Source organism: Monodon monoceros, unplaced genomic scaffold (assembly GCF_005190385.1).
Source record: "Monodon monoceros isolate NGI ecotype Baffin Bay Population unplaced genomic scaffold, NGI_Narwhal_1 Super_Scaffold_16, whole genome shotgun sequence".
NCBI classification, from domain to species: domain Eukaryota; kingdom Metazoa; phylum Chordata; class Mammalia; order Artiodactyla; family Monodontidae; genus Monodon; species Monodon monoceros.
The window spans coordinates 14,376,124-14,392,446 of NW_021703772.1; the positions used below are offsets into that span (position 1 = coordinate 14,376,124).

Sequence of the window (16,323 nt, forward strand, 5' to 3'; positions counted from 1 at the left end):
CCCTGCCTGTCCTGTCCCATGCTCCCCCACTCCATTCACTCACATCACCGTGTCTTATTGCTGTGGCCTGATCCGTCTCTGAAATGGCTTTATTGCCTCCTGGTTTATTTTCTGTCTCCCCTCTAGAATATAAACTCCAGGAGGGCAGGGGTCTTGGCCATCTTACTTACATTTCTATGCTCAGCACTTAGACAAGTGCCTGGCACACAGTAGGCTCTCAGTAAATATTGGTGTGATTGGATGAAAGGCGGTAGCAAGGATGGAATGATTAGAATTGTGTCTGGCACAGAGTTGGGACCAGCAAGTGGAAGTTGCCTTCCTCTCGCTCCGCATCCCCCTAACAAAATATATATAAAGGAAAACAATCTAATCTACACTGTTATGTCTTGAATATATTAAAGATATTCAGTTACACTGAGTATAGTAAATTATATCTAGCTGAGTATTCATTAAATGTAGAATGTAAATATTTTCTCGATTTCATTTTTCAGGTTGTCCTTGCCAGAAGGAATCATGAATTGGCATTTTCCCTTTTTCCTCGTGGCCACCGTGACATTGCCCTCTGTGTGCTCCCAGTTCAACCCCCTGTCTCTGGAGGAACTAGGCTCGGACACAGGAATCCAGGTGTTCAATCAGATTGTCAAGTCCCGGCCTCATGACAACATCGTCATTTCCCCCCACGGGATTGCGTCCGTCCTGGGGATGCTTCAGCTGGGAGCCGACGGCAGGACCAAGAAGCAGCTCACCACAGTGATGAGATACGGCGTGAATGGTGCGTGCGCCTGGGCCTGGCTGGCGGGACTTGCAGGAGTCCCAGTCTGGAGGGCCCCTGGCTTGGTCTTTGCTTACCACACAGAGGAGCAGAGCAGCTGGGAGGGGTCTTGCTGGTGCCCCCTGGGCTTGAGGGCCAGTCTCCTCTAAGGCACAGTGGCAATGCTAGGAGTTAGGAGAGCTGGGTTCTGGTCTCCGTTCGGTAGCTGTGGGGCTTTGGGCAGTCACTTGACCCCTTGAATGCCCCTGTTTTCTCATCTCTAACAAGAAAACTTCCCGTCTGCCCCCGCTCTATGTTGTACAGGGCTCAGAATGCATCATGGCTGTGAACGTACTTTTAAATCCGTAATCTGGGGAGGTGGGTGGGTGTGACCATGGAGGGCAGCCCAGGGCAGCCTTATGCTGATGGAACCGCTCTGCGTCTCAGTTGAGGTGGCAGACACACGAATCTCCATGGGGGGTAAAATTGCATAGAGCCATACACACACGCACGCACACGCACACACATACGTATGTAAAACAAGTGAATGAGCTCTGGGGACTGCACCAGTGGCAGTTTTCTCGTTGTGGATCTGTACTACCATCATGCAGGAAACTGGGTGAAAAGTGGAAATATACGGGACCACCTTGTATATTGTTTTGCAACTTCCCGTGATTCTATCATTATTTCAAAATAAAAAGCTATAAAGGAAGTTTGTTTAAAAGTAAGGCCCAGGGCTTCCCTGGTGGCTCAGTGGTTAAGAATCCTCCTGCCAATGCAGGGGACACGGGTTCGAGCCCTGGTCCGGGAAGATCTCACATGCCGCGGAGCAACTAAGCCCGTGAGCCACAACTACTGAGCCCGTGTGCCACAAGTACTGAGCCTGCGCTCTAGAGCCCACGAGCCACAACTACTGAAGCCCACGCGCCTGGAGCCCACGCTCCGCAACAAGAGAAGCCCCCGCTCACCACAACTAGAGAAAGCCCGCGCGCAGCAAGGAAGCCCCGACACAGCCAAAAATAATAAATTAATTAATTAATTAAATAAATTAAAAAAGTAAAGTAAGGTCCAATAGGAATGGTTTCGTTTTCTTGAAAGAAAGCCCCATTGTAATTACCTGTTTAAGCTTAAGAGCTTACATCTCCTAGTTCTGTCACTCAGCTTTAGCTCAGGTTTCTCACCCGAGTCCCCTTCCACTGCCCCCTCCACAGTGCTGGGCATGGGCCAGCGCCAGCCTTGGAGCCCTTCCTTGGCACCAGCCTGTGCCGTGACCTTGACAAGTCACATCTGACGTCCAGGTTTTAGTTGCTTTATTGGGAGGCGAGGACGTTTTCCCACCCACGTTCCTCCATTCCCACTGGCCATAAAGTTCTAGGAATCTTGACCACGTTGACGCCTTTGCTGGGAAAGGAGGAGAGATGGGGGTGTGCGTACTTCAGGGCTCCCCTCTGCGCCCCAGTTCGATCCTTCTCAGTGTAGCCCCCGGGGGCTGCCAGCACGAGATGCCCACCCGCCCCGCTCTGTTTACAGGGCATTAAACTTTTGCATGAGTTTGCAGTTTGTTTACCTGTTGGAAGCACTGGGACACTAAATATTTGGAACACACCGTTATGCCCTTGCTTGGAAGCCCACAGAACTCCTGGTGATTTATAACTTCATAGTGAATCACCTACGGGGCTCCTGGCCTCTCCCAGCGCCATCCAGGCCCTGTCGGCCAGCACCATTCCCAAAGAGCAACTGGATTGTCGTTGTTTGTCTTCCCGCTGAACCACATTCATTTTCACTAGTGTTTCTAAAGTTTTGACAATATTGGTCTGTTGGCAACTCCCCCCAACCCCCATCTCTTCTTCCTCCCAAATCACTAGCAGTCGAGTTGTGGAATGACTTCAGTTCACATGAAGGGAGATCATGTGAACTCCCACACATTGGGGGAGCCCGGGTGGGTTTTCAGGCCCCGGTTTGGGCTCAGACTCTGAGAACTCAGGACAGCGGCACTCTGGTTGAGGGCAGAGGCAGGACAGTCTGGGGCACAGGAGGATCTGCCCTGATCTTTTCTGGGCAGGAGACTGGGGAGCGTGGAGGAGCTGAAAGGGACAAGTGCCGGGATTGGGCTGTGAAGTCTGCTGGTCCCTTCGTTGTACAACGTGCCTGCCCACTCCTGCTGGGCCTGCCCCCACAGAACCCGTGAGGGGTGCAGTCTCCAGAGGCCTCACAAAGGGCCAAACCTTGGGGCTCTTACCTGCCATCATTTAAGAAGGACAGGTCAGCTCTCCAGGGGACCGTCAAGGTGACTCTGCCGGTTGTTTTAGGACAGTGTCATTTTGAAAGGACCCCAAGCGAGTAAGACAGATCTGTAATTCGAGCTCTCTGTAGGAACACATTTCATCCTTTACAACTTATTTCCCTCTTTTCCATGCTCTGAAACTAAATGGAGCATGTATGAATGGTCTGTGTAAAATAAAGCTTACGTTGCCATAAAACGAATTCCCTTACATTGTGAGCTTCGTATCAAATAAAAATCACCTTGTTCTTGGATGGTGGCACATGGCCATTTTTTATAGTCTTTCTGATGCTCAACTTTATACCTTTTTTTCCCCAAAATAGAGAAAAATTGTGTTGTTAAATCTTTGGCAAGAAAGGAAATAGCGCTTAAGATTGTTAAGAAAGAGAGACGGCATTAGGAAGAGTCCTTTGGTTTATTCCCCCATGGCTACATAACTGAAGAGCTTTCCAGCCTCGCTATTGACCTGGCGCCAGGAAAGTCTTCCAGGAGAGCCAGGTCTACTTGGGGAAGCTGTGGAGAAGGCCTCGAAGATGCCTGCTTTGAGGCTAGAAGCGCAATTGATCTTTAGGGGCTATTAATAGTTATACTTCATTCTACGCCCTCCCTTTTCTTAACAGAAGGCCACTGAGAAAGCAGATGACTTAGTCTCTTGCTACGCGTACTAGTTTTGTTTCTACTGTTCTTATTTGCCATAATATAGAAGATATTAAAAAAAATAATAACCTTCCTACATTCTTGCGGAAATATTGCTGCATTTTCTCCTTTCTCCTTCAGGAGTGGGTAAAGTATTAAAGAAGATCAACAAAGCCATCGTCTCCAAGAAGAATAAAGATATTGTGACGGTGGCCAATGCCGTGTTTGTGAAGAATGGCTTTAAGATGGAAGTGCCTTTCGTCACGAGGAACAAAGACGTGTTTCAGTGTGAAGTCCGGAACGCGAACTTCGAAGACCCCGCCTCTGCCTGTGACTCCATCAACGTGTGGGTCAGGAACGAGACCAGGGGTGAGTGGCCACGGCTCCCGGGAATGAGCGGGTGTGATTTTCCACTTTGTGAATGAAAGCGTGAGTTGGGCTCTGAGACCGTCACTGGGGCCTGCGTGTCCGGTGGCCCTTCTGTTGTGAAAGGCCTGGACCCACTGACTGCTCCGCCCTTTCTCTCTCAGAGCCCCATGGCTCAGTCCGCCTTCCTACCCTTTTCCTGCCGCCATCACCTGTGCCCCCTGGGGACTTGTCTCCCCGTGGCTCTCGGGCAGCAGGGCGGAATACCGCTCTGCAGACTCTCTTCTTTCTTTGCAGCATCTCATCTCCAGAGCCCCTGCCCACAGGCCCTTGTCTGTTTCGAAGGTTTTAGTGCTCATTCCTTCCTACTTCTGTATCCACATTCCCTTTGCCCAGAATGTGCTTCTCAGCCTTTAAGATTCGGGATTGAGCTCTCCCCACACCTTCCTTGTCTCTTTCTTTTTACATTGACGTATAATTGATGTACAATATTATATAAGGTACAGGTGTACAATGCAGTGATTCACAATTTTTAAAGGTTATACTCTATTTATAGTTATTATAGAATGCTGGCTATATTCCCTGTGTTGTACAATACATTCTTGTAGCTTGTTTTATACCTAATCGTTTGTTCCTCTGAACCCCCTGCCCTTGTGATGCCCCTCCCCCTTCCCTCTCCCCTCCCCTTCCTCACCTCTTGCTTCTGTCCTCCCAGGAAGTAGGTGGCTCCCCCGGTTATGATGGGCATATGCTTATCCACGACTGCACCCTTTTTTAGAGCACATCCACACTATGTGATTACTTGTGTACGTGCATCTCTCCCTCCACGAAACTGAAGAAATGTCTAACATCAGTGTTTTTAGCCTGTTACGTTGTAAACTTCAGGTTCAGGCGGAAACATTCAGAGGGAGAAGTAGGTCCAGAACATCGGAGGAAAGTTAAGGTTAGAAATAGAGATTTGGGAACCGTTTTTCACCGAAGGGGAGAGTTAAAGTCACAAGAGTGGAAGCAAAAGAGACTCAATGAGGAGAGTAAGCCCAAAGACAAAACTTGGGGGAACTCTGGCCTTTCGGGTCATGTCTCTCAAAGCGTGGTTCCTGGGGCGCGTGTTTAGAATGCAAATCTCTGGGGAATTCCTTGGTGGTCCAGTGGTTATGTCTAGGCACTTTCACTGCTGAGGGCCCACGTTCAATCCCTGGTCAGGGAACTAAGATCCCAAGAAAAAAAAAAAAAAAGGAATGCAGATCTCTGGACCCCAGTCTACTGAGGCAGAATCTCTGAGGCAGGGACCTAGTATTCTGCACAAAAGTAAGTCCTCCCCCGGTCTCCGTCCAGACTTGTAGATGTGAATATTTGCAAACCATGTGAGGGGCTAGAGAAGAGCCGGATGGGGAATGCTCTGGAGGGTGGAGGAGAGCCAGCGTGTGGTTTTGGTAAACCTGTGAAATCCCTTTTCAACAGGATCCTGCACGGTGCAACCTGGGCTCCCTTCCTGAAACCACGAAATGATCAGGCGGACTGAGCCGTGGGGCTCTGAGAGAGAAAGGGCGGAGCAGTCAGTGGGTCCAGGCCTTTCACAACAGAAATGCAGGAGACCAGCAAATGGGAGGGGGTTAGTGGGCTCTTCTGAGCCTGTAGGGCTAAGAACAGAGGTAGGAAGCTGATGGCCCTCAGATGCTGGTAGCTGTATGATGTGACGTGTCAGCGCCCACCCAGCCTTCTTCTTTGCTGTGTCCTGGGAGTAGTAAGTCCCTCAGGATGCCGCCCGACCATTTCAAACCACTTGAACACACACTGACTCAATGCATTTCTCACAGCAACCGGGGAAGGGAAAGCGATGAGGCTAGAAAAGTGATTTTCAACCCTGCAGACCTAACTCCCTCTGTTAAACAAAGATTTTCACTCTGTTTACTCTCTTGAAATGAAACTCGTAGCTCATATAACCTATGCACATGTACACACACACACAAAAAAAATTAATATAATGCCAAACTGTAATACCAGGAAAAACAAAAGTTATTTATAGATGTAGTTCAGTAGGTAAACCCTTGGGTACAGCCACCCCTGAATACGTAACAGTCAGATTCTTAGAATAAGAATTGACATTCACATTGACTGTGAATTGACAGCCACAAAAGCAGACCGAGACAGGCACACTGCACTGGCGACACAAAAACCACGGGCTGTGTTACCATCGTTGAGGCAGTTTTTTTCTAAAACGCTGCAAAACTCCTGGTAAATTTCCGAGCAAAACAAGTAACAGACTCTACTTGGTTTGCGTGGTAGTCACATTCCTGACAAATTCAGCATACATTAAAAGTATGCAAAAGAAAAGATACTTTGTGTTTACACCGGAAAAAGAATAAGGTTCTGGGCTCAGATGACAAGGAGCAGGTTTCTCAAGAACGTGACTGTGCAGCGGGGCATTTGAAAGCAGGATAGTTCGTTGTTTGGGCTGTTTTGAACACTGCAGGATGTGTAGCATCTCTGGCCACTGTCTTTGCAACCAGAAACACTCCCACAGATTTCCAAACTGCCTGCTCAGAGGCGCTTGTGTATATGTGAGGTGTCAGAAGGATCCTGGTGATCAAACTGTCCACGTGTGGAAGACTGCTGCATGATGACAGATCCTGCCCCGCAGAGAGTGGGGGAGCCTTTCCAGTGTGCTAGAGATGTGGTGATGGCCTGGCTGGGGCTGCCCTGCCACCTCTCTGCAGCCTCAGCCCCAACCATGCGGGCTTCCTCCGAACTCTCCTACTCACCATCCTCTCTCCAATCACAGAACCCGCCCCCCGCCCCCCTCCCCCACCCCGGTGCATCCTGCTACTTGGAATGCTTTCCTTCCCCGTTGCCCTTTGCCTATTCATTTCACACTATGTCATGAATGGAATAATAGTTACAAGCATGAGTGCCCAGTTTGAACCTCAGTTCTGCCACCTGCTGGCTGTGTACCATTAGGCAGGTTACTTAACCTCCCTGTGCCTCAGCATTCTCCTCTGTAAAATGGAGATATAGTAGTGGTACCTACTAGAATGTTATAATAACATTAAGGTTGTTATGGGACTATAAATAATAAGCATAAGTCATTTAGCAAGGTGGTTGGCACTTTGCAAATGTTCAACGAATGTGAGCTATTTTTATAGCCGTTGGCTCAAGTAATACTTCCTCAAGGAATCCATCCATCCCTGACCTCATCCACCAGATCAGATCCCCCTCTTATTTGCCCTCACATCCTTAAGTACTTTCACTTGAAGATATTTATTACAATTGCATTTCTAAGTCACTTATATCAGCCTCCACTTCCCTCTAATCTATAGCTTTTGGAAGGGCGGGTTTTATTTTTATTTTGTTTTGTTTTCTCAGGTAGACATCAAAGACTGGCTACATGGATGGATGGATGGGTGGATGGGTGATGGATGCATGTTTATGGCAGTTATGGATGGCAGGTCCCCCATGTGCCTCCTTGCCTCTAAACCATGCATTTCTTACACTTCTCTTTTATCCTTTCTTTTTATTTCCTTGTGCCCCCTTATTATATCTTAGTTCTACCAGTGGCAATAAGAGGCTTTATTTACCTTAGGAAAAAAGGGCAGAAGAGATTCCTTCAGACTCTCGGTGTGCAACAACAGAATAGTGAACATAGAATCTTAGGTGTGATTTTTAAAAAATGAATGACAGGGTTCTTGCTCTTGTGCAGCTCACAGTTTAGTTGAGGGAGACAGATGCTACATTTGGCTAGAATAAAATACCGCAGTGTAACGGTGGTGCTGAGCATTGGGCTTTATGGAAACTCCAGGAGATAGGGAGGAGTGACAGAGAAGAGATATAAGAAGAGGGGACCACTGAGCTGTGTCTCAAAGGCAAGTAGGAATTGGACTGGGTAATGGTCCCAGCAAAGGCAAAACACAGCCTTCGCTATTGGGAAACCAACTCTCAAGAGCTTGCTATCACTGGAGCACAGAGTTCTCACTTCCTTCCCACAGGACAGAGTCTGTGCACAGATGCCGCTTTGCTTTGAGCGATGGCTATTTATATCGCATGTATTTTCCTTCCAGATCCTGATGTAAGGTGGCGTTGGTGCCCCCTTGTGTAAGTAATGAGCAATGATGACACTGACTTGCCAGGCGCCCTGTGGGTCAGGGAATCCTCCAAGTGTGCTTCTTTACCATGACTGACGTAAACATCTGTTTATTGTACCTCCAAATCTTCTTGAGTTTCATTTCAAAGAACTTAAAGCTCTCTCTGCTGAATCAGATATTCTTGCTTCTTCAGAAGCTGTTGGTTTTATTCTCACCATTTAATGTATTGTAACTTGCATTTACATTATGAACATTTTTTAAAAGTTGGACTAAAAGCTACACTGAACTAATTTTTAATAGCTTTAGTGTTATTGATCTCTCTTAAACCCGTACACACACACACACACACACACACACACAGTTGAATCTTCAGAAACCAAGCAAAAGGAACCTAAATGAAAATTCAAAGCTTCAAGCACAGGTGGCACTTTAGAAGGACCTTTGGGACTTCACAAGAACAGCCTGAAATTGCAACTGTTGTGTGTGCTTCATTCCTGCACAAACAAGCTGAACCATCCTGATATCTTGTGAAGAGCATCTTCCTTAACAATTAATTATTCTAGGAGAGACCCCGTTTCTTTTTATCTCTATAATATGAGCGTAAATGGACCCCTGACCCTTAAATATAGATACCGATTTTAGTCTCAACTCTTCTTTAAGTAGCTATATAATAATCAGGGATTCCAAACTAATGCTCAACATTCCTAAAATCTTAAGAGAAATTAAGCATTTGCCTTTGATAACATTACACAGGCTGAAGTGTTCCTTTAACTGGGATTAAATCATCCCAGTGGTTACAACAAAGCAACACGACAACTGTTTATCTTGTGCCGACCAAAAGCCCTCACTGGCAGTCATACGTGTCAGTTATTATCAAAAACAGAGAAGTTAATTATGAATTAAGTATAGCTTATGCAGAGGAGCAAAATGTTCTTAAAATATGGGGTTTATGGGGAATTAGTTATAAAAGAATTTTTTTTTTTTTTTTTTTTTTTTGTGGTACGCAGGCCTCTCACTGCTGTGGCCTCTCCCGTTGCGGAGCACAGGCTCCGGACGCGTAGGCTCAGTGGCCATGGCTCACGGGCGCAGCCGCTCCGCGGCATGTGGGATCTTCCCGGACCGGGGCACGAACTCGTGTCCCCTGAAACGGCAGGCAGACTCTCAACCACTGCGCCACCAGGGAGGCCCCTATAAAAGAATTTCTGGATGAAAAGTTTGTTAACCCTAAATAGAGGGTCTCTGAAGTCTTTTCTGGTTCTCTGATTTTTAGCTTGTTTTCAGCTTTTAATTTTTAGTGAGGAAAAAAATTAGAAGGGACAACAGGATATTGTAAAAGTTCTTTTATAAATCTTTGAAATTTTAAATTTTAAAAATCTTTGAATTTTTAAATGTTACAAATCTTTGAATCTTAAAATTTCTCAGGTTTTTCATTCCCCCCGATCCTGCAGCTGCCTTTTGCCCCCAGACGGACTGCCCGTCCTGAGTGTCCTCTGTGTCTGTTCTCTGACTGCACAGGTATGATCGACAATCTGCTGTCCCCGGATCTTCTCGACGGTGTCCTCACCAGACTGGTCCTGGTCAATGCAGTGTATTTTAAGGGCTTATGGAAATCACGCTTTCAGCCTGAGAACACAAAGAAGCGCACGTTTGTGCCAGCTGATGGGAAATCCTACCAAGTGCCGATGCTGGCCCAGCTCTCCGTGTTCCGGTGTGGTAAGTTCACACTCAGTGAGGCTCTGTCCTAGAATGTGCCAGCCGCAGAAAGGCCCTCGGGTGCTGCCACTTAGCTCAAGAGCAGATCTGCCTTTTTATTTTTTATAAAGGGCAGGGAGGAGACAGCAGGATTTTTTAAAAGCTCATGGTAAGTCTTTGCATTATTTACAAAGGTTATGTATTAATGTATAACACATGTAACGCTTTTAGGTTGAAATTTAAAGATGACAGGACAATTCACAAAATGAGAAGTATAAATGGACATGAAACATATTGCATGCATTATCAAGTCATCATTAGCAATCTTACGTTACCAAATCAAAAATAAAAGTAAAAATTAGATTTCTTTTTCACTGATCAGATTAGCAAAAATTACGAAGATTGACAAAGCCCAGTCGTGGCTCTGATGTGGGGGCCACGTGGGCACCCTTGGGTGCTGTTGGTGGTGGGGAACCGTGGTCTGGAGGACTTTCTAGAAGCCCCGCCTCAGCAGTCTCATGCCAAGGAATTTATAATATGAAGATAATCATACACTAGCAAATAAATAGAAGCCATATATGTGCATGTAGTGGAACACACATGATAATTAGATTTATATAAGCAGAAAGTTATATAATATGTTGTTGATTTCAGAAAACAAGTTGCAGAACAGCAGATGCTGTTTCATCTCATTTATGTAAAATACTTTCTATATATTCATGCAGACACGTCTTGGAGGACGTTCAATAAAATGTTAGGTGGTAGTATTTCAAAGGATTATTTTTCTTTGAGTTTGAAATTTTTTTTAAGGAACATGTGTCAGTTTTACAGTTGGGGGAAAAAGAAAATGACCCATCTCTGTAGTCATTACAACACATAGGTAACTAAGGCTGGTGACTGTTTTTTAAACCTACTTTCATTGAATTATCAGTGGTCCAGTTTAAGTTAAACTTCTTTTTCCTCTATAAGTTAGCCTTTATGTCTCCAATCTATATGTGGACATGTGGGTCCCAAGTATTCCCTTTGCATATACAGTATATGTTAGATCAAGCATTGCTCAACATTTCTCCAGCTGCCTAATTCTTTAAATTAAGAAATGACTCATGCTAGGGACACAGTAAAGTCACTTTCCTTCCCCCATGTCTTTCATCTAACTTCCAGGTAGAATTTTGTCATTCGCTCAATAAATTTTTTCAAGATAATATGTATTTAAAAGCCCTGCAGAGGGACTTCCCTGACAGTCCAGTGGTTAAGACTCTGCACTCCCGATGCAGGGGGCCCTGGTTTGATCCCTGGTCAGGGAACTAGATCCCGCATGCTGCAACTAAGACCCGGCACAGCCAAATAAATAAATAAATATTTAAAAAAAGAAAAAAAAAAAAAAGTCCTGTAGAAAGGTAGCATGCTAAACAACTGAGACCAACGAAAGGCTCTTTTTGTCCAGAACTCATTCTCAGGTTACGTTGCCCAGGAAGACATCATGGAATGCTATCATGGCCACCAGCTCCTATCCGAAGCACAGTTATTTTATTTTAGGTCAATCTTTGTACACATTCTAATAAAACAAAACGCGAGAAGGCGTCATTTACTGTATGTTTCTGTTGCTGAAAAATAATGAATAAGTCAGTAAAGAATAAATCAGCAAGGCTTCTATAGGCATTCCCATGAAAGATTAAAATGTTTGTATTTGTAGGAATGGAAGATGCTTTTCTTGAGTATATAGGATGTTCCCAGAGAGGGAGTTACATATCCAGGTGGCTTTTCAATTAAGAACTGATTTGTCTAAGAATTTGTGGTGTGCCTTATGGAAAGTAAGACACAAATACATTCTTATGGTCCAAGATTCAAACTCCACAGCTCCACAGTGTGGGAGATCTCGTCCCCCACCTTCCCTGATTCATGCCCTCCCTTCTCCACCCTCTTCTGAGCCCCCAGGAGACTGCATCAGTGGGCTCCCTTTTCCCCTGGCTTCCTGTTGGTTGGCTAGTGGTGTGAACCAGCAGGTGATGGGGTAAGGGAGGAGAGCGGGCTTGGACATTGGCTTCCCAGCCCTCTCCTTGCATCGCCAGGGCCGCAGCATCCCTCCACCCAAGGTCACCTGCCATCAGGACCTGCCCAAGGGCTCTTTCTCTCTGGGCCACCAGCCCTTACCCTTGGCCCTCCAAGGCTAAAGCTGGTAATGGTGCCCCACTGTTTGTAGCCCAGGGTACCATCCTTAATGGCTCCTCTGTACCCTATCCTTGCCTTATAAGTGGTCCCTTCATTAAACTCTGCTGAATTGACCCAGTTTGGTGTCCTGTCTGTTAGCTGTCAGACCTTGATTGATCTGTACTGAATTCAGAACAGAACATGAAAGTCCCCTTGCTCTCATTCCCTGCCAAGTAAACACTGCAGGTGGTCTGGGACCATCCTTCCTGCCCCCACTTTCTACGGTGTCATGGGTTTTTACTGAGTAACTTGGGATTGGAACCCAGCTCCTTCGTGGGCCAGGAGACAGAGCCCAGTGGTGTCATCTTCCCCCAGGTTTCCCTCTTTGGCAGCAGAGCAGTTTTTCATGGAAAGACGAGGCAGGTTTGTCTTGTGGAGAAAGCTCAGCCATCTGTGGTGGCCCCAAGGAGTCATTTGTTTTCATGACCATAGACCACACAGCCAGTCACCCATTTTCGTCCTGTCTCATCGCAGTCTGGCCCACTCGACCAGCCAGGGATGGGAGGCAGGTGGTCCTGATAGCTGAGCCAGGCCAGGCTGCCTGAACTCACTCACTCAGCCTCTGGTGCCACCTGCCCAGCGCCTCGTGAGGCCTCAGCCAAGCCTCGCCACCTTTGGTCACTTTGCTGAAACATTGTCCTTCCATTTACTATTTTTCAGCCTTCCTGACTTTTCCTCCAAGATATCATCAAGGTCTCTGAGAGGATTTCCTTAATAACATTAAGGGAGAGGGTAGAAAATAGGAGGGGAAAACTCTTCTGACTTAAGCCCCATAAAGTGTAAGCACTTTGAGGGCAGAGACTTTTCCATTAAAAAAAAAAAAAGCCTTAAAAATTAGTAGAAATGTATTTCATATTCGTTGCAAAGTCCTCAAATACAACAGTATATAAGGCAGAAAGTAAATGTCACTCTATATTCCCATTTCCCAGCATAAAAAGCCCTATTAAGTGCTAGGCGTTTTGAGGCTTTTTCTATGCATATCACTTGAGGCTTTTTCTATGCATATGTAAAATTTGTCCAACTTTTTTGCATACATAGGATTACACCGTAATTTCTATTCTGTAATCTGCTTATTCATTAGACAGGCTATCTTGGAAAACCTTTTATTGTCAATCCTCGTGGAACTACTTGATCCTTTATCAGCTACATAACACCCCATACTGTTATAAACGTATCATAATACCTTAGGGATGGCCATTTACTTTTTTCCTATAACAACACTACAGTGAGCATTCTTGTACATAAATCTTTAGATATTTGTGTCAGAACTTCTAAAGGTAATGTCCTTGGATAGGAATTGCTGAATCAATGTTGTTACAAATTTTCTGTTTTTATGGTTATGGATTTAGATTTAAGAGACTTTTCTGCTTTGAAAAAGACCACAAAGAATTTCAAACATACATATGTATGTGTATATACATGTGTATCTATGAATATACAGTATGTTTCTAGCTTCTACTCTTCTCTGAGTTTCCAACTCATACCTACATATCCATATTATGTCTCTAATTAGTTGTCTATTAAGTTCTGGTTCCACAGATAAATATACTCTTGCCCTTGCCATCTAGTTCTCCCCGCAGTGTTCCTTCACCCAGCAAATGGCACCAACACTCACCCAGTTGCTTAAATCACTCCTCCTTCCCCATCAACTCTCCCCAAACTCCCTTTCCACTGAAGCCTGAATACAGACTAATATATACAGTGGGTCTACTTGTTGTGGTTCTTTTTTTCAAATGTATATTCCAATTTCTACTTAAGTATAGCCTGAACAGTTCCTTAAGACTCAGAAATCCACAAAACTGCTTGTAGTAGAAGGTAATTAAAGGGACTTTCATGCTGTCATGCCCCGGAGCAGTCATTTATTAACAACTTCCCACATTTCGCAGTTTCTTTTTTTTTTTTTTTAATTAATTTATTTTGGCTGCATTGGGTCTTCGTTGTGGTGCGCGGGCTTCTCATTGTGGTGGCTTCTCTCGTTGCGGAGCGTGGGCTCTAGAGCGCAGGTTCAGTGGTTGTGGCGCACGGGCTTAGCTCCTCCGTGGCATGGGGGATCTTCCCGGACCAGGGCTCGAACCTGTGTCCCCTGCATTGGCAGGTGGATTCTTAATTAATTTATTTATTTTTGCTGTGTTGGGTCTTGGTTTCTGTGCGAGGGCTTTCTCTAGTTGCAGCAAGCGGGGGCCACTCTTCATCGCGGTGCGCGGGCCTCTCACTATCGCGGCCTCTCTTGTTGCGGAGCACAGGCTCCAGACGCGCAGGCTCAGTAGTTGTGGCTCACGGGCCTGGTTGCTCCGCGGCATGTGGGATCCTCCCAGACCAAGGCTCGAACCCGTGTCCCCTGCATTAGCAGGCAGATTCTCAACCACTGCGCCACCAGGGAAGCCCGGCAGGTGGATTCTTAACCATTGCATCACCAAGGAAGTCCCTTATTTCGCAGTTTCTAAAAATGAGCTCTACAAGTGTAGGAACTGAATGTTTCCTTTGAGGATTAAAGGGCTTATTAGGAAGTGTGTTTTTTTCTCACTTTTCCAATCAATTTTTCAGTTCCTGCTGAGACCATTTTATCATGCAGGGTAATAGTAAAGGTGAAGACTCCCATCTTGGACCCTCAGGCAGCCCCAAGACGGGACCCGGGCAAGAAGGAGAGTCCACGTGTGTCCGGAGCTGGGGCCAGTCACCCTGGGTACCTGAGCAGCCCTGCAGGCGAGGGCGGCACATGGGGACCTGAGACACCGAGCACCCCCATGAATTGCCCGCGTATTTCTTCCTCAAGGAGAAGCTGTCATGTCATCCTGTAGTGTCATGTATTCTAAGAGCTTCACCATTCTTATCATATTTTACAGCTAAAACTGTTTGTTGCATAACGAAGACACAGTATGCTGTCTCTCTCTCTCTCTCTCTCCATCGGTGCCTCCATCCCAACCCCTGTCTGTGGACAACTGGCTTACTGAAGTTTCTTGTCTCAGTTGCAGTGATTAGCAAAGTTATCCCCAAAGAAAAGACAAGTGACAATCATGAGAGAAACTCACTTTCTCTTTTCTCTCGTTCTTAAATATGTTGTCCTTCTGGGTCATTCAGGGGAGGAGGGAGAGGGAGCCAGTGTTCACTGGGCACCCACCGTGGGCCAGGCCCTGCTGAGTACCTTATATGCATATGTCTTCTAATCTCATCATCACAACTGCAATATCCCTGGTCTCTCCATGCTCCAAACCCGGAGGCACACAGAGGTTAAGTAACCTCAGCAAGATCACCGAGGTCTTCTTCAAAAGTTGGAAGTGTTTCAGAAGACATTTCAGACATCCACCGTCATCTAGAAATGCTGGTTTTCCATTCACCCGGTTAATTCTTACAACTCTCCCATCGCATGTCTAATGTAAAGGTTCTGTGGGCTCCTCAGGCATGCTCTGTGGAAGGCTTTTTCTCCCGGGAGTTCATGGCCCCTCTGGGCCCCATGCTCATGCCCTGGGCTTCTCTCCAGCGCCTATCATGTCTGCACTTGCGTCCACTCGGACGGGTAGTGCTCAGCTGTGCTGCTCAGTTGCTAAATGTTTTGAACATTTTAAGTGGGCATAAAAGGGTTCTAAGATCAAATAAGTTTTGGAAACCTGAGAATAACTAGAGTTAAACAGTTTTCTTCGGGATATCCCAGAGCCTTTCTAGCATTGGTGTATATTTTGAATCTGCAGGAAGAATCGAGTGTCTGGGGCTTCCTCAACTTCCTGGAATGTGGAATCTGTTTTGTCTACCGGACGTCTTGCGGGGATGTGTGTTCTCTAGACGACATTCTGAGAGATGCTGGTTTAAATCCTTCTTGTGTCTTCATCAGTAAGCACAAGTACCATAAAGTATCAAAAAGCCCTAATGGTAGTTACTGGAATGAATGAAGAGTGAGTAGGAAGTCAGGCAGTGAAGGAGGATCATCTTTGCCATTAGACGTACTGAGTCCTGGTCCACATTTTAGCCATGTGTCCCTTGGTAAGTTACGTAATTTCTCGAATTGTAGCCTCCCCAGCTGTAAAATAGGACTGCGTATACCTACCTCGTGGGGCGCTGTAGAGGCTAATTGCGTTGGGGTGGTTGGTATGGGCCTGGCACAGAGTGGACCCTAAACAGTGGAAGCTGTTTACCCCCACCCTTCCTCCCTCCTCTTCACATGCATTCAGAGACACCACCAAAACAATCATTCTTAGGCAGCTCAGATTCATTCCTTCATCCATATGATAAGGGTCAACTTGCAAAGCACTGTGTGCTAAGTGCCGTGTGATCTAGTTAAATTCTACTCAACAGAATTAGTATGACTTTAGTGATGG

General features: G+C 46.0%; 1 protein-coding gene across 1 annotated transcript in view; it reads left to right on the forward strand.

The window, feature by feature from the left end:
- Positions 1-483: 483 nt before the first annotated feature.
- Positions 484-16,323, forward strand: part of SERPINE2 (serpin family E member 2) — a 28,078-nt gene continuing 12,238 nt past the window's right edge. Inside the window, exons 1-3 of the mRNA XM_029225773.1 lie at positions 484-772; positions 3,810-4,037; positions 9,629-9,826. Of these exons, the coding sequence (XP_029081606.1) occupies positions 514-772; positions 3,810-4,037; positions 9,629-9,826 (685 nt within the window). The 5' untranslated portion in view covers positions 484-513. The remainder of the gene's footprint in view (positions 773-3,809; positions 4,038-9,628; positions 9,827-16,323) is intronic.